The sequence below is a fragment of the Puntigrus tetrazona genome, chromosome 2, assembly GCF_018831695.1.
Source record: "Puntigrus tetrazona isolate hp1 chromosome 2, ASM1883169v1, whole genome shotgun sequence".
Lineage (NCBI taxonomy): Eukaryota > Metazoa > Chordata > Actinopteri > Cypriniformes > Cyprinidae > Puntigrus > Puntigrus tetrazona.
The window spans coordinates 3,998,462-4,021,743 of NC_056700.1; the positions used below are offsets into that span (position 1 = coordinate 3,998,462).

General features: G+C 39.7%; 2 protein-coding genes across 8 annotated transcripts; both read right to left on the reverse strand.

Moving 5' to 3' along the window:
- Positions 1-224: 224 nt before the first annotated feature.
- Positions 225-15,295, reverse strand: ssx2ipa (synovial sarcoma, X breakpoint 2 interacting protein a). Of its 5 annotated transcripts, none has more exons than XM_043260044.1 (14): positions 15,219-15,295; positions 12,135-12,293; positions 10,815-10,981; positions 7,729-7,929; positions 6,856-6,966; positions 6,628-6,763; positions 6,408-6,483; positions 6,146-6,326; positions 5,043-5,190; positions 3,878-4,014; positions 3,069-3,242; positions 1,730-1,847; positions 1,507-1,645; positions 225-535 (listed from the first exon to the last, which is right to left on the reverse strand). In XM_043260044.1, exons 2-14 carry the CDS (start codon positions 12,178-12,180, stop codon positions 424-426), a joined length of 1,746 nt encoding a protein of 581 aa, XP_043115979.1. In that variant the 5' UTR covers positions 12,181-12,293; positions 15,219-15,295; the 3' UTR covers positions 225-423. The 5 variants fall into 5 exon arrangements, with proteins under 5 accessions (XP_043115979.1, XP_043115994.1, XP_043115975.1 ...); XM_043260059.1 differs by lacking the exon at positions 15,219-15,295 and adding an exon at positions 14,090-14,308 and having other exon boundaries at positions 3,069-3,239; XM_043260040.1 differs by lacking the exon at positions 15,219-15,295 and adding an exon at positions 14,090-14,256.
- Positions 14,645-22,893, reverse strand: mcoln3a (mucolipin TRP cation channel 3a). 3 transcript variants are annotated; one of them, XM_043260091.1, is made up of 12 exons: positions 22,603-22,890; positions 22,142-22,306; positions 21,329-21,482; positions 21,117-21,198; positions 20,941-21,037; positions 20,396-20,495; positions 18,592-18,701; positions 17,397-17,546; positions 17,217-17,318; positions 16,985-17,107; positions 16,075-16,281; positions 14,645-15,298 (listed from the first exon to the last, which is right to left on the reverse strand). In XM_043260091.1, the coding sequence occupies exons 1-12, from the start codon at positions 22,816-22,818 to the stop codon at positions 15,152-15,154; spliced, it is 1,653 nt and encodes a 550-aa protein (XP_043116026.1). In that variant the 5' UTR covers positions 22,819-22,890; the 3' UTR covers positions 14,645-15,151. The 3 variants fall into 3 exon arrangements, with proteins under 3 accessions (XP_043116026.1, XP_043116017.1, XP_043116034.1); XM_043260082.1 differs by having other exon boundaries at positions 18,592-18,704; XM_043260099.1 differs by lacking the exon at positions 22,142-22,306 and having other exon boundaries at positions 22,603-22,893.
- Positions 22,894-23,282: the final 389 nt, after the last annotated feature.

Below are 23,282 nucleotides of genomic sequence, written 5' to 3' on the forward strand. Positions count from 1 at the left end.
CAACAATAATGGCAAACCAAAATATTATATTAGGTTTTTAAAAGCTACATTAACATCTCTCCTCTTAAAAGTGCTTCAAGAATTAATGTAACATTCACAGCTCACACAACCTGATTTACGGCGTATTTTTAAAATTACTACTACACAATGCACATTGGCCACTTTACATATTTATGAGACTCAATGGTGGCAAATGCAAATGATTGTCTCCGAGATCAATTTGATCCAGCAAAACACACCATCTGTTTTATTCGACCCCAAATCCCTGAAGGGACAACACAGCAAATCGGATGAGGAAATAAAAGAGCAGCTGGTTGGTCATGCCGCGATAGGGATGAACGGAAGACTCTAAACTGTTATGACAGCTTGGAACAATGGAGTGTCTCTTCTGTGGTGTTCGACCAGTGTAACACTGACATGCCATCAGATGGGGCTGTTCTCATCTCTGACCAGCGAGATGACACTGCAGTCCGTGGGACAATTACGCAAGCGTGACTTCGTCAGCATCTCACCGCTCGAGCACTTGCCATGGCCTCTGGGGAGACAGAAAACAAGCGTCAGCTCCATCGGCGCAGCTACTATGTCATGTGGGTTGCAGATACGCTAATTATTTGCTCTGACAACATGATTCTCCTAAACGTATTTGATTACACCATTGGAGCCTGTTCAGGATACAAAGACAATCAAGGGTAAACCCCAAACCCTCATTCACCCATTCAGTGATCTCAAATCATGCTCCTCAACTATGTTGCAACCACAGATGTCAGTAAAGAGCACAGAGTACCCACAGACTAGACTGAAAAAGATTAATGCATTTGGTAGACAAAGTGCATTCACACACACCATGGTTTTTATACTATACAGACCGTATATATGTTCTATTGTCCTACACCTACCCCTTACAGGAAACCCAAAAAACACATTCATTTTAATGTTCCCCAAAGAATCTAAAGAAAACCGATAGATGAATCACTTAAAATAATCAGGATTTACAAAAATCAGCAGCTCGTTGCACTAGTGTGCCTCGTAAAGATGTTTCAGATATTACATATAATTTAGCTTAGCTGTAAAGCAAAGTGGTTTATCGTCGGAGAGCCCAACTTTTACATTAAAACTAAAAACAGAATTTTGCCCTTGAAATTAAAGAAGTTGGAAAAGAAAAAAAAGAAAAAATGCGCATACACAATGCGTTTTATTACAGCTGGTTGTCAAAGCGTCTTCTCATTTTTATTTCATTTAACTTGTACTAAAACCAATAGTGAAATAAATGCAAAAATATACAGACTTTTAAAGAATACTAAAAACAAAACAAAACAAAACAAGAGACTTAGAAGTTCTGTTGGGTAATACCAATCAAAATTTTGTAAGTGTGGGTAATGACAAGTGCTTTGGCTTCCACCATCATGCATTTCGTCCTCATATTTGGAGATTGACAAATGCAGTCTCGTTTAGGTTAAACGCATGACAGAATTGCCATTTTTGATAACGTGTGGCACGTGTTCGTACCTGCTGTCTGGGACGAGGTGCAGTGTTCGGTAGAGGTCAGCCGTGGAGGGCATCTTCAGCGGGGCAGCTTTAGGGGTGGAGAACAGGGACTTGTTCACGAGCGGCGGAGTGGACTGCAGTTTGGCCTCGGGTTCTGTGCCTAGAGATGCACACCGTTAACTTCAACCACGAAATGAATGAATCGAGCGACGGATCAGCAGTGAGCGAGCGTAGGGACACTCACCGACCGATAATGAACTGTGAGGTTCAGATAGCGCAGGTCTTTTACGGTCTACAAACGGAGTCATGTTCAAAAACTGGGTCTTCAGCCATGCGGCTCGATCTTCTTCAAATGTTTTCCTCTAAAAGGAGGAAGAAACGAAGAGGAGTTAGGAGAACATAAGCAGGAAACGTAAGCCTGAGATAAAAATAGCCGGATGGAGTGTAATGATGCACCGAAATTTCTGCAAACAAGAACGTATAGCATTGGAAGTCCAAAAAAGGCATGCTTTAATTGGTTTTGAACCGTGTCAGTGTCTTTGTCAGGCAAACAACACTGACACACTGGATTTAGTTCATGTGCTTATTTAGGCCATCAGCACAAGATTATCCAAGCAAAAAGTCATGCAGAAAAAAAAAAAAACAAAATCCTAAAATGCAAGCAGGTGATACTTTAAAAGCTTTGTGTCTTGTGTGACTTAATTGACAAGTTGATTAGGCCTAGATTTTTAGACGCCATTATTTCTGTGGCATTCATCCCATTCAATCTTCAACAAGAGTTTCTCGAAACCATACAGTACATTTTATTTAAAGGTGCTCTGTATGTACAGAGGCATGCAAAAGTTTGGGCACCCCTTGCAGAATCTGAAGATTATACAAGACGCTTTTTCTTTTTTGTCCAGTAAGATAGTTTATACAAAAGATGTGAACATAGTCCACAAGACAAAAAAATAAATAAAACAACCCCCTCAAAATTTTGGAAACCTTTGTGTGTTTAACCTGGATGATCTACGACGGTTGATTTGTTTTGTGATGGTTCTTCATGAGTCCCTTGTTTGCTCTGAACAGTTAAACAGAGAACCGTTCTTCAAAAAACTCCTGCAGATTCTTCAGCATCTTTTGCATATCTGAACCCTTTCCAACAGTGACTGTATGATATTGAGATTTTTTTTTTCCACACTGAGGACAGTTTAGGGTCTCTATTAAATAAGGTAAACTGTACTTAATTCGTCTTCCCGGAAACATGCAAGTATCTTCTGTTGCTTTCAAAGGGCAGAACTATATGAAAACATTTTTGTAATTTTGACAAAATAAGAAAACTTTGAACATATTCATCCCATTCAAAAGTTTCAGCACCGGGTTACCAGTCGGCAGAAACCACGGCATATTTGATTCTATTCATCAACATGTGTGCTCTTTTCTGTTGAAGTGGTCAATCTGGCAACCTGAATGTGTATCAAATCTGAGGAGGCGCTGGGTGGAAGAATTTTGACTACAATACCTAGTTCAACCATTAGATGTCAATTCCACATACAGCACCTTTAATGTTAATTGTAATGAATGTATTTGTATGTGTTTGGCACCTCGTGTCCCAGACGAATAGCAGCTTCAGTGAAATTCTTCCTCTCTCGCTCAAAGTTCCTCTTCTGCTCATTGAAGAGTCTCCACTCCTCCTTGAGACGCTCTTTCTCCTCCAGCGTGTAGCAGTCGTTTAGCAGAGCTGCCGTATCCTCGTCACACGGCGAGCTCAGCTGCTGCTGCAAACACACACACACACACACACACACACACACACACACGTGAGACTACAGGTTCTCTCACAGCTTGACGAGGGAGCATTTCAGACCAATGACAAGAACTTAAAAGGAACAGCTTCAAGGGAACGGAGCATCACTAAAATGTAAATGTCTGAAAAGAACAAATTGAAATGCATCAGAAGCACTTCAGAAAGCGAAAAATGTCGTTTTCAACTGATCTTAATTACTTTATGGAAGAAAAAAAAAATAATCTGCTAGAATATGAAAGACTTCATGTCTTCGCAAATGCAAAATGTGGCTTGATTTAAGGTTAAGTCGGGAAAAAAAAAGTAAAATTTTCAGTGTGCATGCAACATTTAATGCCATAACTTTTAAGATATCTCTGCCCTGATTTAATACCTTTTCCCTCAGAAACCCTGATTTGGGCCAAGTGCAAACACACTATATGATCTGTGTTTTGGCCCAATTGATGGAAAAGAGCAGAGCCACTGAACTGCATATGCTCATATACAATGGATCTGTAAATCATTACACCCAAGGCAATATGCTGCCAGTCTCTTTGGGTCCACTGAAAAGAATCGCGATGTTACCGGCAAGCGGATAAGTGAAGTATAGTTTAGTGTGCAGAGACCAACCTGGAGAAGCTGCTGCTGCATGTGGATGAACTCTTTACACTGCTGTAGCTCCATTCTCATCCGCTGCATCTCCTCCTCGTGCTCCTTCCTGGACATCATCTCCTCAGCCTCGCGCTCCTGACACGCCACCAGCGACACTGCAGTCGTGATCGAGACCCGTCACAAAAGAACCGACTCTACTGAACGCTTCGTCTAAAACTCAATCACTGTTTGCAAGAACAGGACCGATGGGCAAATGATGAAATATTTTAGAGCAAAAAAAAAAAAAAAAAAAAAAAAAAGGTGTAGATTTACTAGGAGCCTATATAATTTATTTTAATGGTTAAATTAAATAGCATGTCTAATTTATTGAAACCATGAAACACACAATTATTAAAAAGTTTACTAAGAAAATGGGGGTCTATGAAATTAGTTTTTTTCCTCAAAATTAAATTTGTTTGGGTTTTTTCAATTTAATGTTTTAATTAAATTTTAAAGCAAATTAATGGAATTCATAAAAAATTTTTTTTACAATATGAAACAGTTTAAAGACATTCTGTGTTGCATAATCAAGGCAAAACTGTCATTTTTCATTTAGAAATAAAATAAATATCTTGTTGCAACATTTGACAAAATCAAGACTGAATATATCTGGACCGAACCCCACATTATAACAACATCTTTTTAAGACGATATTGGCTGGGAAATCAAATGCTGAAACCTAAAATGTTAATGTTTGCTCTCTCTTTTCACATCTCAAACACAAAAAAATATTACAGATTTTATTTTGAAGTGAAGGGTTTTAGTTGTCTAGCGATCACAGATATTATTTAAACTAAACCCAGACAACGAGGTCTCTAGTTTTCAATAACGAAATGCCTTTAACTGAAAATTGAGTGTTTAATCTTGTCATAAGAGTGAAAAGGAATAGAGTGTCAGTAAAGTGATTGGTATTGTTAAGAGTGCTATATAAAAAGGTGAGGAGTTTGCATTTATAATAAGAGCGTATTAAACGATTAAACCAACTTTATTTTTAATAAAAGGCGTCGGAGCAACTAAGAGAAGCTTCATTTCACGACAGACCTCTTCTTAAGCGTTCATGCTGCTGTCGTATTGAAAGGTTTTGCCCCTGGAGGCAGCCATTCACCCCAGAAACCTTTCTAGATCTGAACACGCATTAAAGCACCTTGGCTGTCGAGTCTCTCCATGTGGCTCTTGAGCTTCCTCCACTGCAGGCGGATGCTGTTAGTGAGCTGCTCCCGGGCCTGTTCACACGACTGCTCCAGAGTCTCTCTGCTGGACTCACACGTCTCCTCCTCGCCCTCCGACACGGCCTGAGCATCCCAAAACAAACACGCATTTTTAATCAAAACCTTTCCACCGACATGAATGGAGCAGTTTAATCCAAGTCATCTAAAAAGACGCGTGCGCTTTAAATGAATTAAATATTAATACACGCATTCCACACATTTAGTACAACAGAAGCTTAACTGTATTTTTCCATATTGATCAATGTTTATATATGAAAAAAAAGGCAGTAAATCTGTTTATCATATAAAGCTCATGCTCGATTCATTTGGATTACACTTTATGAACCTTTCATTTATAAAAATTACGGTTTAAAAAACAAAGATAAATAAAGATATATTAATAGTGACATTAATGCTACTGTGACACAAGTCAGAGTCAGATAGATATTTATTTATTTATATAAAACGACTGCTGACTCACAGCTAAAAATCTGATCTTTTCTAACAGACTGGGGGACTAATCGAAACATATTTGCTTGGTCTTTGGTCAGGGGCTTTTACTGTATTTGTATTTATTTATTTATTGTGTATTTCTTCATTTATTTTATTATTTAAATAGTCATTGCTTGTTCCTTTTTTTCTTTTTTAGGAATTAATTTTCTTTTTAATATTTTAAGTAAATGATGTGTGTATATTGTTACGGTTTATAAAAAAGTTTTTATTAAACAGTTTAAAAAAAAAAAAAAAAAAAAGCCTTGGATTGGACAAATAAATATTACCAAACCCAAAAATAAATAAATACATAAATATATATGAGGAAGCAATCGAAATCAACAAAGGAGCAATTAATTCTTATATATATATATATATATATATATATATATATATATATATATAAAAAAATTAATTGCTCCTTTGTTGATTTCGATTGCTTCCTCATTTCGAAGTCGTTTGGATAAAAGCATCTGCTAAATGACTAAATGTAAAGGACAGATTTGATGCTTGAGCAGCTTGTTCACAGCGTGAGGACACTCCTGACCTGCTCCAGGCTGTCGTCTGCCGGCTCTGTTTTGACGCAGGCTTTCTTCGGGCTCAGAATGGCGATCATGTCCTTCTTCATGTGCTGCAACACTTTTTTAAGCTCAGAGTTCTCCATCATCAGAGATCTCTGCCGCGTCTCGTGATCGCTCAGCAGAGCGCGGTACATCTCTCCCTCATGCCTGACAACACAAGAGCACACGTTTCACTCGGCGACGAACGCAAAAGCCGTTTCGAAGAGCCCCGTGAGCGCAGGGGGTTACCTGGCCTCCATCTTGCCCGTCTTCCAGAGTCCTCTCTTGCCGTCTGACCTTCCCACGTGGTTTGATATTTCAATGGCTGAAAATAGAAATACCGTAAGCTTCAAATCTCTCTGGATCACGTGAACGGTGGACGTCTGCGGTCTCAGAAGGAAACTGAAAGGATAAAACAGACATCTGGCTGCTTGGCTATATTAAAGCTATATGAAAAGCAAGCTCTCACAGAGTTTCTTGTCTCTCTTGTCCATGAGCAGCTGGTTGAGACGTTCCTTCAGTTTGGTGCACTCTCGCTCTCGGCGCTTGGTGTCGTGGTTGTACTGCGTGGCACGACTAGAGATGATGCTCTGCAGTTTCTGCACCTGCACAGACGTGAGGGTGATGTACGGTTACTGTAGTTCAGCTACAAAGCCAAAAGTCCATTAGCGAAGCAGGTGAACGGAGTTTCTCTTACCTCCTCTTTCTCAGACTTGAGGCAGTTCTGTAAGGTTTTGATCTTCAGCTGTAGCTGTCTCTCGCCTTCATGCAGGCCCGAGTTCTCTCTCCTGGTGTGCTCCAGCTGATCCTGAGACAATTACACAACAGGAAATTAGGAGTAGGCTGCTTGTCGAAAAAATTTACGTTACTAATTTATCCATAAATGAGTGAAAATGTTAGCAAACGAATCACTGCAGCACTGTGCGAAACAGATCTCACTTAGGGAATGTTAAATGAATAAAATAATGCATAAATAAATACATTAATTTATTTATTTTTTTTTACCAGTTTGAGATTTTAGGTTGTTTTTTTTAAATAAAGTGGTTTTAATGGAAAGAAAACATCAAAAGATGGCACTTAATCTATGCGTGTCAATATATTTCAATTACAATACACATTTTAAAGGCTCTCAAAATGGAGTTTTTCCCCATAAATCTCCACTTCAGTAGCACTTACACCAAAAATTAGATTTTTATATCCGTCTATATGTTTTTACGCGATTATGTACAACATTGTAATTGTGAAAATAGTGTTTTCTGTGCGTTTTTTTGAATTATAGTGCGACAAGAGATACCCACGATCCCCTCTGTAAAACGTTTTCACTATAATATGTTCAAAAAACAAGCAGTTTAGATTTCTGTACTATGAATGTATGCAAATTAGCACATATTTCATTAAATAGACTCATTTGCAAAACTAACATTACTCGCAATAAAAAAAATAAATAAACTGCAATTATCAACGAGTCAGCTGTAAATAAGGCAATAACTATTAGGGTTTTTATCCTTTAACTGCAGTGTCCCAGTAAGGCACTAAAACTGAAAAAGCAGAAATGTAAGAAGCGGAGTACTTTGAGTCTACAGTTGCTGTGCTGCAGATGCTCGAGGTCACTGGCGTTCTTCAGCTGCTGCGTCTCCAGCTCATGCAGGGCGCGCTGAGCTCTTCTCTGCAGCTGCAGCACTTCATAGAGCAGGTTCAGAACCGGCACGGCGCTCAGACCGCCTGACTTCCACTCTAAACTCACTCCGGTCAAGCCCAGCGAACACACCTCCTGAGGAGAACCACCACAAACAGATCATCGGCTTCGGCAATTACCGGAAAAAGTCACTTATTAACAAATGATATACTTAAAGTTTTATACTTGGGTTAAATACAGAGCACAAATTCCACCCAAAGTGTACACACACACCATCATTAACTTCCAGGAGTGTCTACAGAGTAATACTACAGAGTGCCTGCCAGTTCATGAGCCTGTGAAAGTAAATGCACACAATGAGAAAAACATTGCATCTGTTCAAACAGATAAAACCTGGGCGCCAAGAGTGACGTCAACATCCAGATTATCAAATCTGATAAAAGTGTACAGGCCTAACACTGTATCCTCCAAAGCTGCACGTGTAGATAATACCTGAGAAGGTGCAACACCTCTAGTAAAGTGAGCTTAAGAGCCAAGAGACGAAGATGTGCCACTTTCACCCAACGCAACATCCATTGTTACATAATGGCAACGCTATTGTGGCCCATAAGTGGACAACACAATGTAATAAAATAAAGTGAAAATAAGCTTACAGCACAACAAAATTAAGCGATAACACAACAGAAATGCTCTCAACAACTAGGGGGCAGTGTTGGCAGTAAAACGTTGATAACTTAAACAGAAAAGGTTCCCACAACCTCTTGCAAGATCTCAGTAAAAATTTACGATACACTACGCCTCGAATACGATGCCAGGGTATTTGGAGAAGCATTTGCAAAAATCATCTATGGTCGCAAGTTCCAACGTTATCAACCAAGTTCAATCGATCTTGTAAGCATAGTTGAATAACAATGGTTTAGGAAAAAGCTCCCCAGATCCTCCAAGGAAGCTCCTCCAGGACAGGCTTCAAATCTGACAACAACATGGTCAAACGGCCAAAACGGTGATATTGGCATTTTGTCCTCCCGGACCCTGGCAAGAACTGCCTGAAGCAGACTTCCTGGAAGAGCACTCAGATGGACCATCAGCAGCACAATAAGCCAGGAGTGTCCATCCCCAGAGGCCACAGAGGAGACTGAGAGAACGAAATGGGGAAATGAAGAGTCTCGCTCGAAGCTAACAGGGCAGTAGATCCACTACTGCCCTGTCAAAAACTCTGAATCAGACCAGATACAAGACACAAACTCTGTTCCCCGGGCCTCAACCTGTAACCTGAGAAAGAGCAACTTTTCGATTCAAACCACTGGTGGGGTGCAGCGCCCTCAGCAACAGAAGCTTTGGAACAGGGCATGAACACATCGCCCCAAGTAGTTTTACAAAAGAGGCCTTCCTGACGACCATATGACAGGGGGAAAAAAGACTAAAAAAAAACCCACAGCCCCTAACCTCCGTGTAATTTGTGTGTCACATGAGACGATCACCTCAGACTCAATAGATTGGATGTCTTTCCAAAAAAAAAAAAAAAAAAAAAAAAAAAAAAAAAAAAAAAACTGCACAAGACATTTATCATTGGTTTTCAGTGACAGACTTTGCCCAAAGGCAAAAACCGCCATCCTTTCTGAACGCTAGAAAGTACTGGATGTAGAAACCAGATTCCCTCTCAGGAGGAAGTGTTTTCTCTACAGCTCCTATCTTCTTACAGGGAGTGTATTTTCTGCCATAAAATATGAGCTTCCTGAGTTTCTGTGGTGAAAACTAAACTTGAATTTTGCACTTAAATATTTTCAATATTCAAATTTTCAACAGTATAATTTCAGTTAGGGGGGGAAAAGCTTTTGGCTTCTCTCCTAAGGCCACATTGTCTTTTCAAACCAATAAAATAACTATTTTTGGGGAACAAATGCATGTTTAAATCAACGTTCCCTTTAGAAAACACACTAAATTTGCATTCAGTGGCAACTGCTTGGTTTCAGTTCTGACTTAATCTCCGTATTGATGTTCTCTTTTTCCTCAATAACTTGAATGAAAAATGCAGCATGGGTTCAACTAGATAGGTTAACAAAGCATTAAAATTCAACCACAGTTACATCGTAGTCTCATATTGTGTGGCACTGATAAGAACAAACCCTAATGCACACCTTAAATTCGAATGCAACTTTTTTTATTCAATATTTGACAGCCCTAGTGGTGATCAACGGGGGGGTTAGTGCGCCTCTTTTATATGGTTTGCAGAACCCAAGAGACATTCAGCAGATGTTCTGTCATTTGAACAGAGAGGTATCAGGAGTTGTACAGCTGAAGCCTGTGAAAGAGGGTCACTGAAGCTCACACGAGAGCAATGCGACTTCCAGCCAGTGCTCAGATCAGAGAAAGCTTTCTGTCTCCAGTCAGTGCATGAGATATGAGCGTACCAGAACGCCCTGTGCCTCTGTCTGGTGCAAGCCTTCCCTGCTGGGAACATTAAGAGCCCGAGCAGCAGGTAAAACCTGTCCCATAATGTAAAACGCACAGCCTTGCTTGATGTATAATGGGTTCAATATGCGCCATCGGGACAATGATTCTGAAGAGCACACCACAACGTCTGAAAGTTTGGATGCATCATAGGAGATGAAGAGCCAAAACTAACGGACTGCAAAGAAAAAGCTATTTTCTGAAGGGGGCCTGTGTGTAGCAATATGAAGACATGGCTAACGCAAACAGCTAATGAATCTGCGCCATTCTGTACGGACTTCAAACAATCATCACACTGGAACGTAATCTTAAGAGCTAGAATTACAAGAACATCTGCCCTGTCCCTCAAATGTCTTCAAAGGGACTGTTTGATTATAATGAAGCCTTGTAACGACGTAACTCTTTGCTTTTGTTAAAAATGTAGGTTTTATTAGCATTAAAGTCCATTTAAATCATTAGATTATCCACGCTGCTTTATTTCTCTACCACCGAAAAGATTAAAAGCAATAGTTCAACCCCTGACCCCTATCCTCATATCCAGCATGCGAGCAAATCCTCTTGTAGTGTACCTGATTGATGTACGCCACGCACTGCGATATGTTCTCCTCGGTGCAGAACGCACTCAACACGCTGTAAGAGGATTTGGGCAGAGCCATGGAGGAATGCAGCGAATGGTGCAAGTTCTGCCTGGAGGGAGACATGCTGATCCCAGAAATACTGGAAAGCTCTTTGGTGTCTGTACAGAAGACAAAAGAAAAGGTAGAGCCTGTTATTAAAGCCTGTCGTAACTAGACATGTCTAAAATGGCTGTTTTCAAATGGTGCCGTGTAGCTGCTAAAGAGCTAGCCTGGGAGAGTTTAAAGGAATAGTTCACGCTTTTGGAAATAGGCTCAACTCAGTTTTTGAATCCATTCAGCCGATCATTCATTTTTTAATTTAACGTTGACAAAGCAGACTTGACTTGATAGCACTTTTAGAATAGCTTAGCACAGATCATTGAATCCAATTAGACCAGTAGCACCAAGTTTAGATTTTTCCCATTTAAAAATGGACTCTTCTACTGTTATACCACGATATGATTGAGCCTGCTGCAACCGGAATAATTATTACACTGGAATAAGAGCAACTTTTCATTTGTCTTAGTACACTATATAACCACAAAAGAGTACTTTTTTTTTTTTTACGCGATGCTACTGGTCTAATCGGATTCAATGATCTATGCTAAGCTATGCTAAAAGCGCTATCGCCAGACCCGGAGAACGGCTGGACGGATTTAAAAATGGTTTTGTTCGTAACCAGGCGGTCACCATTGACTTCCATATTAGGAAAAATAAAAACAGCTTGGTTACAAACTCTTCAAAATATCTTCCTACTTGAAGGGCAGAATTTTGGATAATTGGGGTAAAAGCATTTTGTTTGTTCAAACATTACTAGCCTTGACATGAGTGCAGATTTGACCTGTTGGTGGTGCTACAGGGTTTTAGACGGAGATATCAAATTCAATATGCTAATAGTGTAGACTGTCCTCTATCGGTGTGCCAAATTTCAGAATCTTCTCAAGCGTGGTTCTTCAGGCTCCTAGGGTTATAAGTGGTGCAGGACAAGAATAACAGACTTGATTTGGCACCAAAATAGTTCCTTAACCAATCATGGTCACCGTTTACTCACCCTCAAGCTGCTCCACAATAAGTACGACAAATCTGACCATGTTTGAAAAAAACCTTTTTTTTTGGTTGAACATATTACAAGGAAGAACAGGGAGAAACATTATCCGATATCGTAAAATTAGCTTCAACATAATGCAAGCCGTGCTCAAATTAGCCTCTTAACAAGATCAAGCAGACTCCGTTCAGAGTCCCAGACTCAACGTTCCCATGTTTGCTGCTCACCGAGAGATGGATCTGGCATCATAGTTGGAGTCCACCAATCTCCCATGTCAACCTTCAGCTCGGGTGGGGTTCTCCAGCGTCCTGCTCATCCAAATAAAGATGCAAGGCTGGACGCGAGCGGCTGGGTCAGCGGCAGAGGCTAGCACTCGGCCACCGCGCCTGAAATAGAGGAGAGGAGCGCTGGATTACGCAGCAGAAGGCCCGTGAAGCCGGATTAAACAGCACTGCAGGATTAGCAGACGCAGCGGGGGACGGAGGGGGTGGAGATCGCAGAGCAAGGGAAGCATAAAGCGCAGGATTGATGTGTCATACAAGAACATATACCCCCAAACCAGTTAAGTGCAAACCCCACCCCACACACCATTTCATTGGTTGAGTAACTCACACAGAGACTTGTCAAGAAAAAATAAGACTTCACAGATTCAGTTCAGAATAAAAAAAAAGAATGAATAAAAATAAATACAAAACGTGTAGACGATCAGCTCTGCAATTAACATGACAAATAAAATGAGTTTGTGCCTGAAAAAAAAAAAAATAATAATATATATATATATATATATATATATATATATATATATATAGACACACACATTCAAATCAAGCAAAACAACTTAAGTAATACTTTCTGAAAATCATATCAAAATAAAATATTATAAAATTAAGATTTTTCTTAACCCATTGAGACACATCAACGTAATGCTTTACATTAATATCTCTTTTTTTCTTGAATTACGTAAAATTACTGCAGACAAATGATTATTCGCAATACATAAATCATATGAATGTAAATATATACACCTAGAATATAAACCTGTTATATTAATTGTTTGACTGCACTAGTAAAAATGAACTTGAGTTTAGTATACTTTTTTTTTTTTTTTTCTGCTGTGGCAAGCTTACATTATATTCACCTTTATACGTCTTTATTATTTTATTACACTTCAATAAATCTGCATAAAGCTGATGCTTGCCGCTCATTTACCTGCAGGTTCTCCTTTTCTTTTTAAAGACTCTATTGTCGCCACTTCAAGTGAAAATTGAGACCAATCTCACGGTAACAAAAAGTTTCTGCGTCTGCTTTAAACTATAATTCTACGACTTTAAACGATTAATACACCTTGCGTGTTTACAACAAGTTTATTATTATTAAAAAAAATGAAGTTTAACCAAAAACAACACTGCTTTCTGTAGTGAGGGTCATTGGGAGACGGAGAGGGGTTTTATCAAGAAGACGGAGTAGATAGGGTTTTTACCTCCATGTCAGCAGCTTCTGATTTCACAAGAGCTCTCAGGGAAGGGTGGAATATTAACTCACATAACATTACTCATAAAGCACATAGTGAAATATCCTGCTCCTCAACAAAGAGAAGAAGAATCGATCACATCGGCACAGTTTGAGATGCAACACATGAAACTAATATATGTGTGTGTGTGTGTGTGTGTGTGTGTGTGTGTGCATGCATGCACAAAAACAAAAAAAGGATTTATGTATACACACACACACACACACACACACACACACACACACACGAGTCTGGCCTATACTCACCGACTCTTTTATTACTGATCACTGACTAGCACCTGATGCGCTGAGGTCTCTATATTGCCATTAAACCGATGCAAAACGCAAAAAAGAAGTGACATAAGAGCAAAGCAACCGCGTTTAGTCGGGCTGCTCGTGTTTTAGCACTAGATGGCAGAAACGTGCACCGAAAACAGTCTTATATGTAGAATTTGGCGACACCATTCAAACGCGAAAATGCAATGTTACATGACTTCATGTTATTTGAAAAAATATTTCACGCATCTAGCTTTTTTCGCATTCGCAGGACGCTGCGGGTCGGTCAGACAGCGTCTTCGCACCTGACCACACACACACACACACACACACACACACACACACACACACACACACACACACACACACACAGCCGGGGCCACACGGGACGACTTACATCAGCCGCGCCTCCACGGAACCGATCCGCGTTCAAAGCGTGTAAAGATGCCGTGAGATCGCAGCGCGGGGATCTGACACCCGCCCCGGAGCGCAGGACGCTTTCTGACGGTTTGAAGCGCACCTCTGTTCTTCTAAATAAACAAGCGCGACTCTCATTGGCCAGCCTGTTGTCAAGCAACCAGCAATGCGCCATTTGATTGGCCGAGCCGTCCTTCCTACCTGTCCGTTACAACACGCAACAGGTGTTTAACGCCTTCCTGTAACTGAGAACCAACTGTAAACAACATACAAATTAGTTCTATTGATTTCTTTTTATTTTTTACACCTATTTGTTATAACCAATTTTTTATTAGCCGATTTATTCGCAGTACGAATAAATGGATTAATGTGTGGATTAATGCCATCCAAAATAAAACTGTTTACATACGCCATGTCTCTTCAATGCTGTTTTTGCAGCAAGCGACTGGTTATCTGCTGCTGACGTCACATTTTTACGCGTGCACGCGCTTGATAGCTCGAGGCCGGAGTCTGAGCTTTCAGAGATAGTCGATCATTTGTGTTTTATCAGTTTATTGACAACATTTACGACTGTTTGCAGAAACCACACGAACAGAAGCAATTGCGTTCGATCCGTATTCTCAATAAAAAGTCAAACCGCTACTTTTATGCTACACTTTTTAGCTGCGCAACGCATTTTATTTCGTAGCTTGATTTATCAGAAATGATTCATAACTGTATATGTATTATAATTTGCTATAACATGTTATATGATTTGATTTTGCCTAGGGAACAATATTATCAATTATATAATAATGCATAAGTAATGCTACTTAAAGATGCTACATTAGCCTTCATTAGAGCAGTTTTTGGCTTTTTAATTCATTAGCTACATGTAATGAGTGCAGTTCAACACATCATGTGGCAAGATTGTTCTCCTCCCTTTAAAATATGCATTTCTTATTACTGGTATTGAACTTTTCTTAGTGCTCTCAGTGATCCTGAAAGGCCTGCGACCATTTCGAGGGCCAACGGTCCGCAGCAATGCTTTTTCTCATCAGTTTCAGGTGCAATTGACACAAGGAGCACACAGACACCAGAAGGTGGAGGATTCGTCGTCTACCACGTACTTCCCAGAGCTCGGGGGGTCCTTGCATGCGTCTATGAAAGCCTGCAGCTCTGATGGCGGCGCTCCGTGCTCCTGATATTTCTGAAGGTAAAGAGAGAGAGTCAGGATGTGTGATCGTTCCCTGCGCTGGCGTCTGTGGTTTAGTCGGTGCGAATCTCTTCCAAGTAACTAGTAAAGTAGCACATTACTTTTTCATTTACAGTAAAATATCTGGGTTACTTTTCCCCATTTATATAGGGTTTCCTTTCCCCGTGTTGACAGAAAACAGAAAAATCAGAGGCATTGTGTGTAAATACAGTATAGTTTTAGACTAAATGTGAATGTGCATCAATGCATCTCTCAAAAAAAACTGATTTAGTATCTATTCAAATTAATTAAAAGAGTGAGATGCAAAAAATGATGCACACATGCAATAATTAAATATGTCACGTGTCCCATTTTTATTTACAGGTGTGTTTGACATTTGACGGTCCGGTTTAATCATACTAATAAGCACAAATGTATTGTTTTTTAATTGCTGAAGAGTGCTGAACCTTATTTTCCCTTCGGCCTGAAGTTTACACGTTTTGGTGTGAAAGGGCTTTTACATTTGCTGTAAATATATGATTAAAAACAAACAATCAAGCCCTCATTTTTCAAAAGTAACGCAAACGTAACGTAACGCAGTACTTTGCATGAATTAGTTACATTTTTAGGGAGTAATGCAATACTGTAATGCATTACTTTAAAAGCTTTTACTGGCAATGTGTTAAAAACCACTTAGTTCTCATAAAAAACGGCCTTGCGCGGGACAACGAATCCGCTCGCTCGCTTGCGCCACGGCTGCTGTTGTCGTGCATGAGCTTCGACAGACTCACCTTGATGGTTTCATAGGTGTCTGTGAATAAGGCGATGAAGAGGCTCGTGATCATGAACGTGAAGAGAGGCACGAAGCTGTAGATATACATCCTGCTGAACATCCACACCAGATCGCTCTTGCCTCGGATCTTGGTGAAGGTTGAGTAGATCTCGTCCCCGTTGATCATGGAGAACAGGCAGTTAGCGACCATGTTGAAGGACCGAAACTGCGGAGAAATGATCGTTAACATCCTTTATCTTCATAAAAGTGATTGTTTTTAAGTTAATTAAACCCCTTAGTGAACTGGTAGTTGATATAGTCCTACTCCATCTAAAACTGTATACTATTTTATAGCTTTTGTGGGTTAATTTTTATTTATAAACTGCACGCATAGCCATCTAATAGGCTATTTTTACACTTTAATTTATTCAATATATCTTTTCTCGAATGGTTTAAGGCGGGATTTAATGCTGTATTTTCAGGCCTTTCCCTGCGGTGTGAAGATTATTGATCACGATCCATTTAAACAACGGCCTGTCTTGCAGGCATCAGGGTTCATTTTATTTGTGAAAACGCAGACTAAATATGTTATATAGTCTGTGAAAGCATCTGTGATTGTACAAAGCCGTGGATATTTAATTCAGGGTTTAAAAACAAACTAATTTCAGCGCCTTTTGGTCCTATAGCACGTTCAATTATTTTTGCAAACGCAAATATTATTAATTCCAGCCATACTAAAAGAGCAAAGAAACTACCCATATATAGAATAATGAGTACAATATACATACACTTTGAGTATATAAAGACTAAACCGTATATAAGAAGCATGTGAACTGTTTGACACAACGTCTGGAGAAATAAAGGTAAAACCATTCATCCCGGCTTTGGTATATATCATTTTTCCCAGGTTTTTTTTAAATATAGCTCACGTTGTCATTGTGCGGCCCCAAAACGATCCATCCGCAGAAGCAGTAGCTAAGAAAGATCATGACGGCGCAGAAGGAGAATCGGAGGACGTTGGGAAGCGCGGCCTGCAGGGTGAGGATGAGTATCTGGAGACACAGCAAATTCATCACTGAATCCACTCAAATGCACGCTCGTGCTGCGTTTGACCAGTGTTTATTCATGTGGCTTTTAAATGAGATTAAATGAGCGACTTGCGTAATATTTCTGAAAGAAACTCAGGTAGCGCATCACTCCAATCCACGCCAGCATGGTTGCTATGCCCAGTAAAATACTGCACACGTCGTAATTTGTCAGTTCCTGAAAACAAGAGCGTTTTTTGGATATTAGCGCGTGAACGTCAGCTCGTGTGAAGATACACAAACAGCTCTTGCTCGCCTTGCTCTGAATGCATATTTTGAGAACCGATCCTGCGATGGTCAGCGTGTCGCTGGCGACGATGAGAATGTACCAGCCGTTGATGAACTCCGCTCTCTCAGACCAGCCAACTCTTCTTCTGTGGTTATTGGAGGCAAACCTGATGTACTCCTGACGAGGAAGCACATGCACATCATTAGCAGGCACTTATTGGTTTACGTTTTAAGCATGCAATAAGTCATTTGGCGTCTGTGATATATACAGGGCTGTGCTGAAGTCGTTTTGGACAAAATATGTCATTTGGGTAACAGTTAGATGCTTTTTAGAAGCGTATTACTAGCATATTGGCTGTTTATTCGTTTTAAGCCACATATCAATATATTATTCTGCATGGCTATATTGTAGGTCCTTTAAACAAACAACTGCCTTACTATTAATTAATAGCTACATAAGAGATCTTTATGGCTATGATTGTTGATAGTTAGTAGTGATGGGTCGTTCTTGAACAATTTGTTCATTTGGGGAATGATTCATTAATTTGCTCGGTATCATATAGGTCATGTGCTGAAATTAAGAGATGAACGAATCAGTTCTTATGGGGCAGTCACGTGTTTCTCGCAGCGTTATAGTTTTGCATTGTGTGATCAGCGTTTGCATAATTATTTATAATAGGGAAGCGACACGTAACATCTCAATTATGTTTTGGTAAAAATTTAAATGACTCAAAAAAAGATTCGTTCATTTCGCTGAATGACTCTCGAAGGTCAGAGTCGGTAAAAAGATCCGAACGTCCCGTCACTAATAGTTAGTTATCATTAAAAAATTAGTGTGACCCAGAACTCCTTTTCATTAACCTGCTGACTTTTTATTTTTATGACTTTATTAAATATTAAAACTTCACAACAGCGCTATTTTAATCTTGTGTAAATAAACAGAATAAAATAGAATAGAATAGAACAGAAAGTAGTAGAATAGAATAGAATAAAGCATTGATTTCTGGCCTTGTAATTGTAGAGCTACACTTAAAAGTCACTTCTAGTTCACCAAAAAATGTCATTTGCTGTTAATTTAGTTTTCAGTTTCTTGCACGGACCAGTTTTTTCACTTCGTAAGACCTGAGGAGGCAGAGGGATTCATTTCGCGCTTTCTGCACGTCTCGCCAGTGAACATCTGAAGTCTCACGAGGAAACTGAACCGTTCCTGTAATGGGACTCACGAGCAGCAGGAGCACGCCGTTGTAGACGGAGCGCGTGCAGAGGATGAGCGAGAGCAAACAGGAGCAGATCACCACGCAGTCGAACAGAACGATGAGCTGATAGTGAAGGTCTGCTGGAACACACGCCGCACAACACACTTTCAGTGACCGGTGACTGGAGATGCATCCATCGTCTTCATCTTCAGACGGTGCGTGACTGACGAACATGTTAAATGAAATGTGTGGCGACAATCGGCATTGGAATGAAGCAACAGAGGCCCTAGAAAACAATCACTTATGGACAATACAAGAATGCTTTTTTAAGCAAAATGGTTCAAAGGTGTAACACAAACAGCACTTGGACACTTAAAAAACAGCACAGTGAGGATTTCAGCACAAAGCTTCCTTCTTATTGATCAAAAAGTGAGATTTAGTAGTAATCATTTAATGTTTGTCAACCGTACTACGATTATGATAGTGTCGAAAAGGGGCGGAGCTACATGCATGTCATGATGAGGATTTTATGCATGTTAAACTGTTTGTGTAACAAACCGACGGTAAGTGGAGTGTGAAAACGAGCTTGTTTGAAATGCATTGAAATAATTTCATATTTCCAGTTTTACGAAATAAGTGAAATCTAAGGATGGTGACACACACGGGACACTACTGCATTTTAAGTGTGAGGCGCTGTGAAAACTAAAAGATTTGAAATGGAATAATCGTATTGATCAAAAAGTGAGATTTAGTAGTAAGCAGCTAATCATTTAATATTTGTCAGCTGTGTTACGATTATAATAGTGTCGAAAAAGGGGCGGAGCTACATGCATGTCATGATGACTGCTGATTTTGTAAAGAGAGGACTTTATGTTCTTGTGTGTGTGTGTGTGTGTTTGAGTATGTGTGAGTGTGTGTGTGTGTGTATAAGTGTGAGTGTGTTTGTGTGTGTGTGTCTGAGTGTGTTTGAGTATGTGTGTGTGTGTGTGTGTATAAGTGTGTGTGTGTGTGTGTGAGTGTGTTTGAGTATGTGTGTGTTTGAGTATGTGTGAGTGTGTGTGTGTATAAGTGTGAGTGTGTGTGTGTGTGTGTGTCTGAGTGTGTTTGAGTATATGTGTGTGTGTCTGAGTGTGTTTGAGTATGTGTGTGTGTGTGTGTGTGTTTGTTTTGTGTTTGAGTATGTGTGTGTGTGTGTGTGTGTGTGTGTGTGTGAGTGAGTGTGTGTGTGAGTGTGTTTGAGTATGTGTGTGTTTGTTTTGTGTTTGAGTATGTGTGAGTATAAGTGTGAGTGTGTTTGTGTGTGTGTGTATAAGTGTGTGTATAAGTGTGTGTGTGAGTGTGTTTGAGTATGTGTGAGTGTGTGTGTGTGTATAAGTGTGTGTGTGTGTGAGTGTGCGTGTGTGTATAAGTGTGTGTGTGTGTGTGTGTGAGTGAGTGTGTGTGTGAGTGTGTTTGAGTATGTGTGTGTGTGTGTGTGTGTGTTTGTTTTGTGTTTGAGTATGTGTGTGTGTGTGTGTGTGTGTGTGTGTGTGTTTGTTTTGTGTTTGAGTATGTGTGTGTGTGTGTGTGTGTGTGTGTGTGTGTGTGTACCGGGTATTAATACATTAGGAAGACCCACAAGGATAGCAATACCAGCCAATTTTGTCCATGTGGGTACAGAATGATGTGTTTTGAAAATGTAAATATGCAGAAAGTTTTGTGTGAGAGGTAGATTTAGACATAAGGGAATAGAAAATGCAATATAAAAACCATCACGACTATAGAGTGTGTGTGTGTGTGTGTGTGTGTGTGTGTGTGTGTGTGTTATTTTTGGTCCTGTATCACAACTTACTGGAGCCAGAAACATTCCAGTCCTTGCAGACTTTTATCTGAACATCACTGCTTAGAGATATCTTGATCTGTCCGCTGTGTGCACGGTTGTCAAACTTGATCTGCAATCGAACACAGCAGATGAGCTTTAACCTGTCCGTCAGGAATCCCAGCTCTGAGTCACACAGAGAAATACAGAACTGGAGCTCGTGATGAAACGCACAAAATGGTTGACGTGAAAGACATAAAAGAAGGAGAAGAGGGAAATGTCTATTCTGCATGTGACAAACCTCTATTAACCAATCCTGGAAACTGTGTGCTTGTGGCTAGCGAATGGACTTTTGCAAATGTGTTTAAAGCAGAAGCAGCTGTCTTGGGATGTTAAGCAAACAGTGATAATAAGATTTATATTATTCTACTGACTGTAAGTAACTACATGTCAGCTAGCTCTCAGAGTATTATTAGTAGACTAAGGTTGGGTTTAAGGTTTGCTAAGTTATAGGTGTGTTGTTGCAACGTTAAAAATAAAGTGCTAAAACTCTAATGACAGCTAGATGTGTGACTTACGTTAATGGAAAAGTCATAGCAGTCCGGTAACTCCTTATGACGCACCGTTTGAAGGTTGATAGCCTTGACTTTGAGATAGATGTTCACTGCTAACAACCTGGAAACACAGCGCAAAAAACGTCAAGTCAAACATAAAGCACTCGACGAATTCAGTCAAACAATATCAATGTACACACCTTTGAAAATCTAAAGTGATGTTCATGTCTTTTTCCAAATCGCCCTCCTTGTAGAGTGAAATGGGGTAAATAGAAACGCATTCTGCAAATTCAGAAAATAATCAACAAAATATTACTATCACAAAAGCCTCTGGTTTCTCACGGGTGGGTGTTTATCATTTATAAAACTGGTCCTTATTACAGCTGTGTTATTAGGACACATGAGGTCGTACCTGTCTCTACATGCGGATCGATGTCAAAAGTCTCGTTGGCTGGTAAAACGTTGGCGTGTTGATATAAATCTTGGCAGATGGACAGAGGAGTGAGCACGCCGTCGGTCCTCTCGAACGCGTGGTTATCAACCGTCAGGTTCTGTAGATGTAGATACTAACAAAATAACAGATAACGAATCAGATGCGAACAATGAAAGAGATGAAATCACGCCGCCCATATGACACCTAGTATTTATTTAGCGGCGTGTAGCCCTTGTTTTGCAAATTTACATGCATTTCGTGATTAATATTCGGCAAAGAGGTCTCACTCTACATTATAAATATGCACTAAAAACTGAAACGATGTCATACACTTAATCGGATAAGAATGGAAAATAATGGATTTCGTTTTAAGCCTTTCTTGTTTACTGTGTCTAAAAGCAAATAACACTCTTCATAGAAATATTATAAGAAACCATTTTGTTCGAATAGTCTTGATATACTGGTTTACGGGTTTAACTGACTGCAGAACCCATTACCATGGGTCGGTTGGTTTATTTAAAGATATTTATGATTAGGTGTTTTCAAAAAAATGACATTTTAAAAGACATCACAGTAAGCATAGAGGTCTTTGAAAAGCAATGTCCCCATCTTTGAGTGAACTAAATTAAAAAGCTCTGTATTTGGGGAAAAAATATTTTTGATTTGTTGGAACCAAAACACACACACACACACACACACACACACACACATATATATATATATATATATATATATATATATATATATATACTTAAATTTTGGGTTGGTCCAAATTATGATTATTTCCAGTACCCTATTGATTATGTAGAGGATGTGGTCGTGAACCTCATCTCTTGTGTACAAGGCGTAATCTTTATTTCTCTCCTGGTAATTTTTCAGGAATAAATGTTTGAAGGCGACGATATTTTCCTCTTTGAAGGTGACCATCATCTCGTTGCTCAATCCAAAAGAAACTAACTGTGGAACAAACACAACACGCAGACAAATCGTGACCAGAATAGTTTAACAAACCGACGGTAAGTAGAGTGTGAAAATGAGCTTGTTTAAAATGCATTGAAATAAGTCGTGTCATATTTCCAGTTTTACGAAACAAGTCAAATCTAAGGATGGTGACACACACGAGACACTACTGCATTTTAAGTGTGAGGCGCTGTGAAAACGAAAAGATTTGAAATGGTTATTGAATAAAAAGTATTCAGCGTCACTTGTGAGCAAATACTTAAAACAGCAGTATTGTGGAGTAAAACACATACCTGGAAGGTGATAATGGCAATTTTGAGTATCTGCAGCATCATTTTCCACGGCTTACGACCCCTGGCTCTGTACTTCTGGCATGGACTCATGAAGAAGTACTTCAGTTTCCTCCTGAAGTTTTCCACAGCCTGAGGGTCCTCGTGTGATTTAGCCGCTCTGTGGCACGCTGGGTGATCACTCGGAGCGCTGGGCGTGAAACGCTCTCCGTCAGACATGGTGCCAGCTCTCTCAGAAGTCAGGACTGACTCGGCACTTAACACAGACTGGGTTTTTCTCTTTGAGGAACTGAAGCTGTCGTCTCGCAGTTTTCAAACTGGTAAAACCAGAGATCATCTTCAAGTTGAAGGACACATCAGTGCTGCCCAGAATCAGATAATTTCACATTTTTAAAATCGCCACGAGCTGTACATCAGATAATATGCAGATAAAACGTTTCTGAGCAGGTTGTGCGGCTTTCATTCCTCTGGCACTAATATATTTAAGTATATTATAAATAAGAAAATGCTGCAGTAACTAAAGGTGACGTCTCATCTTAGGTAAATAACTCTCTTCAACGTCATTAAACATTGTATAATAGTGAATATAGTCAACCAAGATGGTGTTTCTCACACTGCTCATAATTTACACAGGGTTAAGGATGCTGTATATTGCTTGATATGTTTACAGCAGTGGTTCCCAA

Bases quoted from the DNA above. Each gene is read 5' to 3' on its own strand.
- ssx2ipa (XM_043260044.1), bottom strand. From the start codon at position 12,180: ATGGGAGATTGGTGGACTCCAACTATGATGCCAGATCCATCTCTCG. The intron at 6,484-6,627 runs GTGAGAGCTTGC...TTCTATTTTCAG, and splicing joins CAAGAGAGACAAGAAACTCT to CCATTGAAATATCAAACCAC. The intron at 6,327-6,407 runs GTAACCCCCTGC...TTGTGTTGTCAG, and splicing joins ACGGGCAAGATGGAGGCCAG to GCATGAGGGAGAGATGTACC.
- mcoln3a (XM_043260082.1), bottom strand. From the start codon at position 22,818: ATGTCTGACGGAGAGCGTTTCACGCCCAGCGCTCCGAGTGATCACCCA. The intron at 21,199-21,328 runs GTACGACCTCAT...CTGAATTTGCAG, and splicing joins CGATCCGCATGTAGAGACAG to AATGCGTTTCTATTTACCCC. The intron at 17,547-18,591 runs GTGAGTCCCATT...CTTCCTCGTCAG, and splicing joins ACGGCGTGCTCCTGCTGCTC to GAGTACATCAGGTTTGCCTC.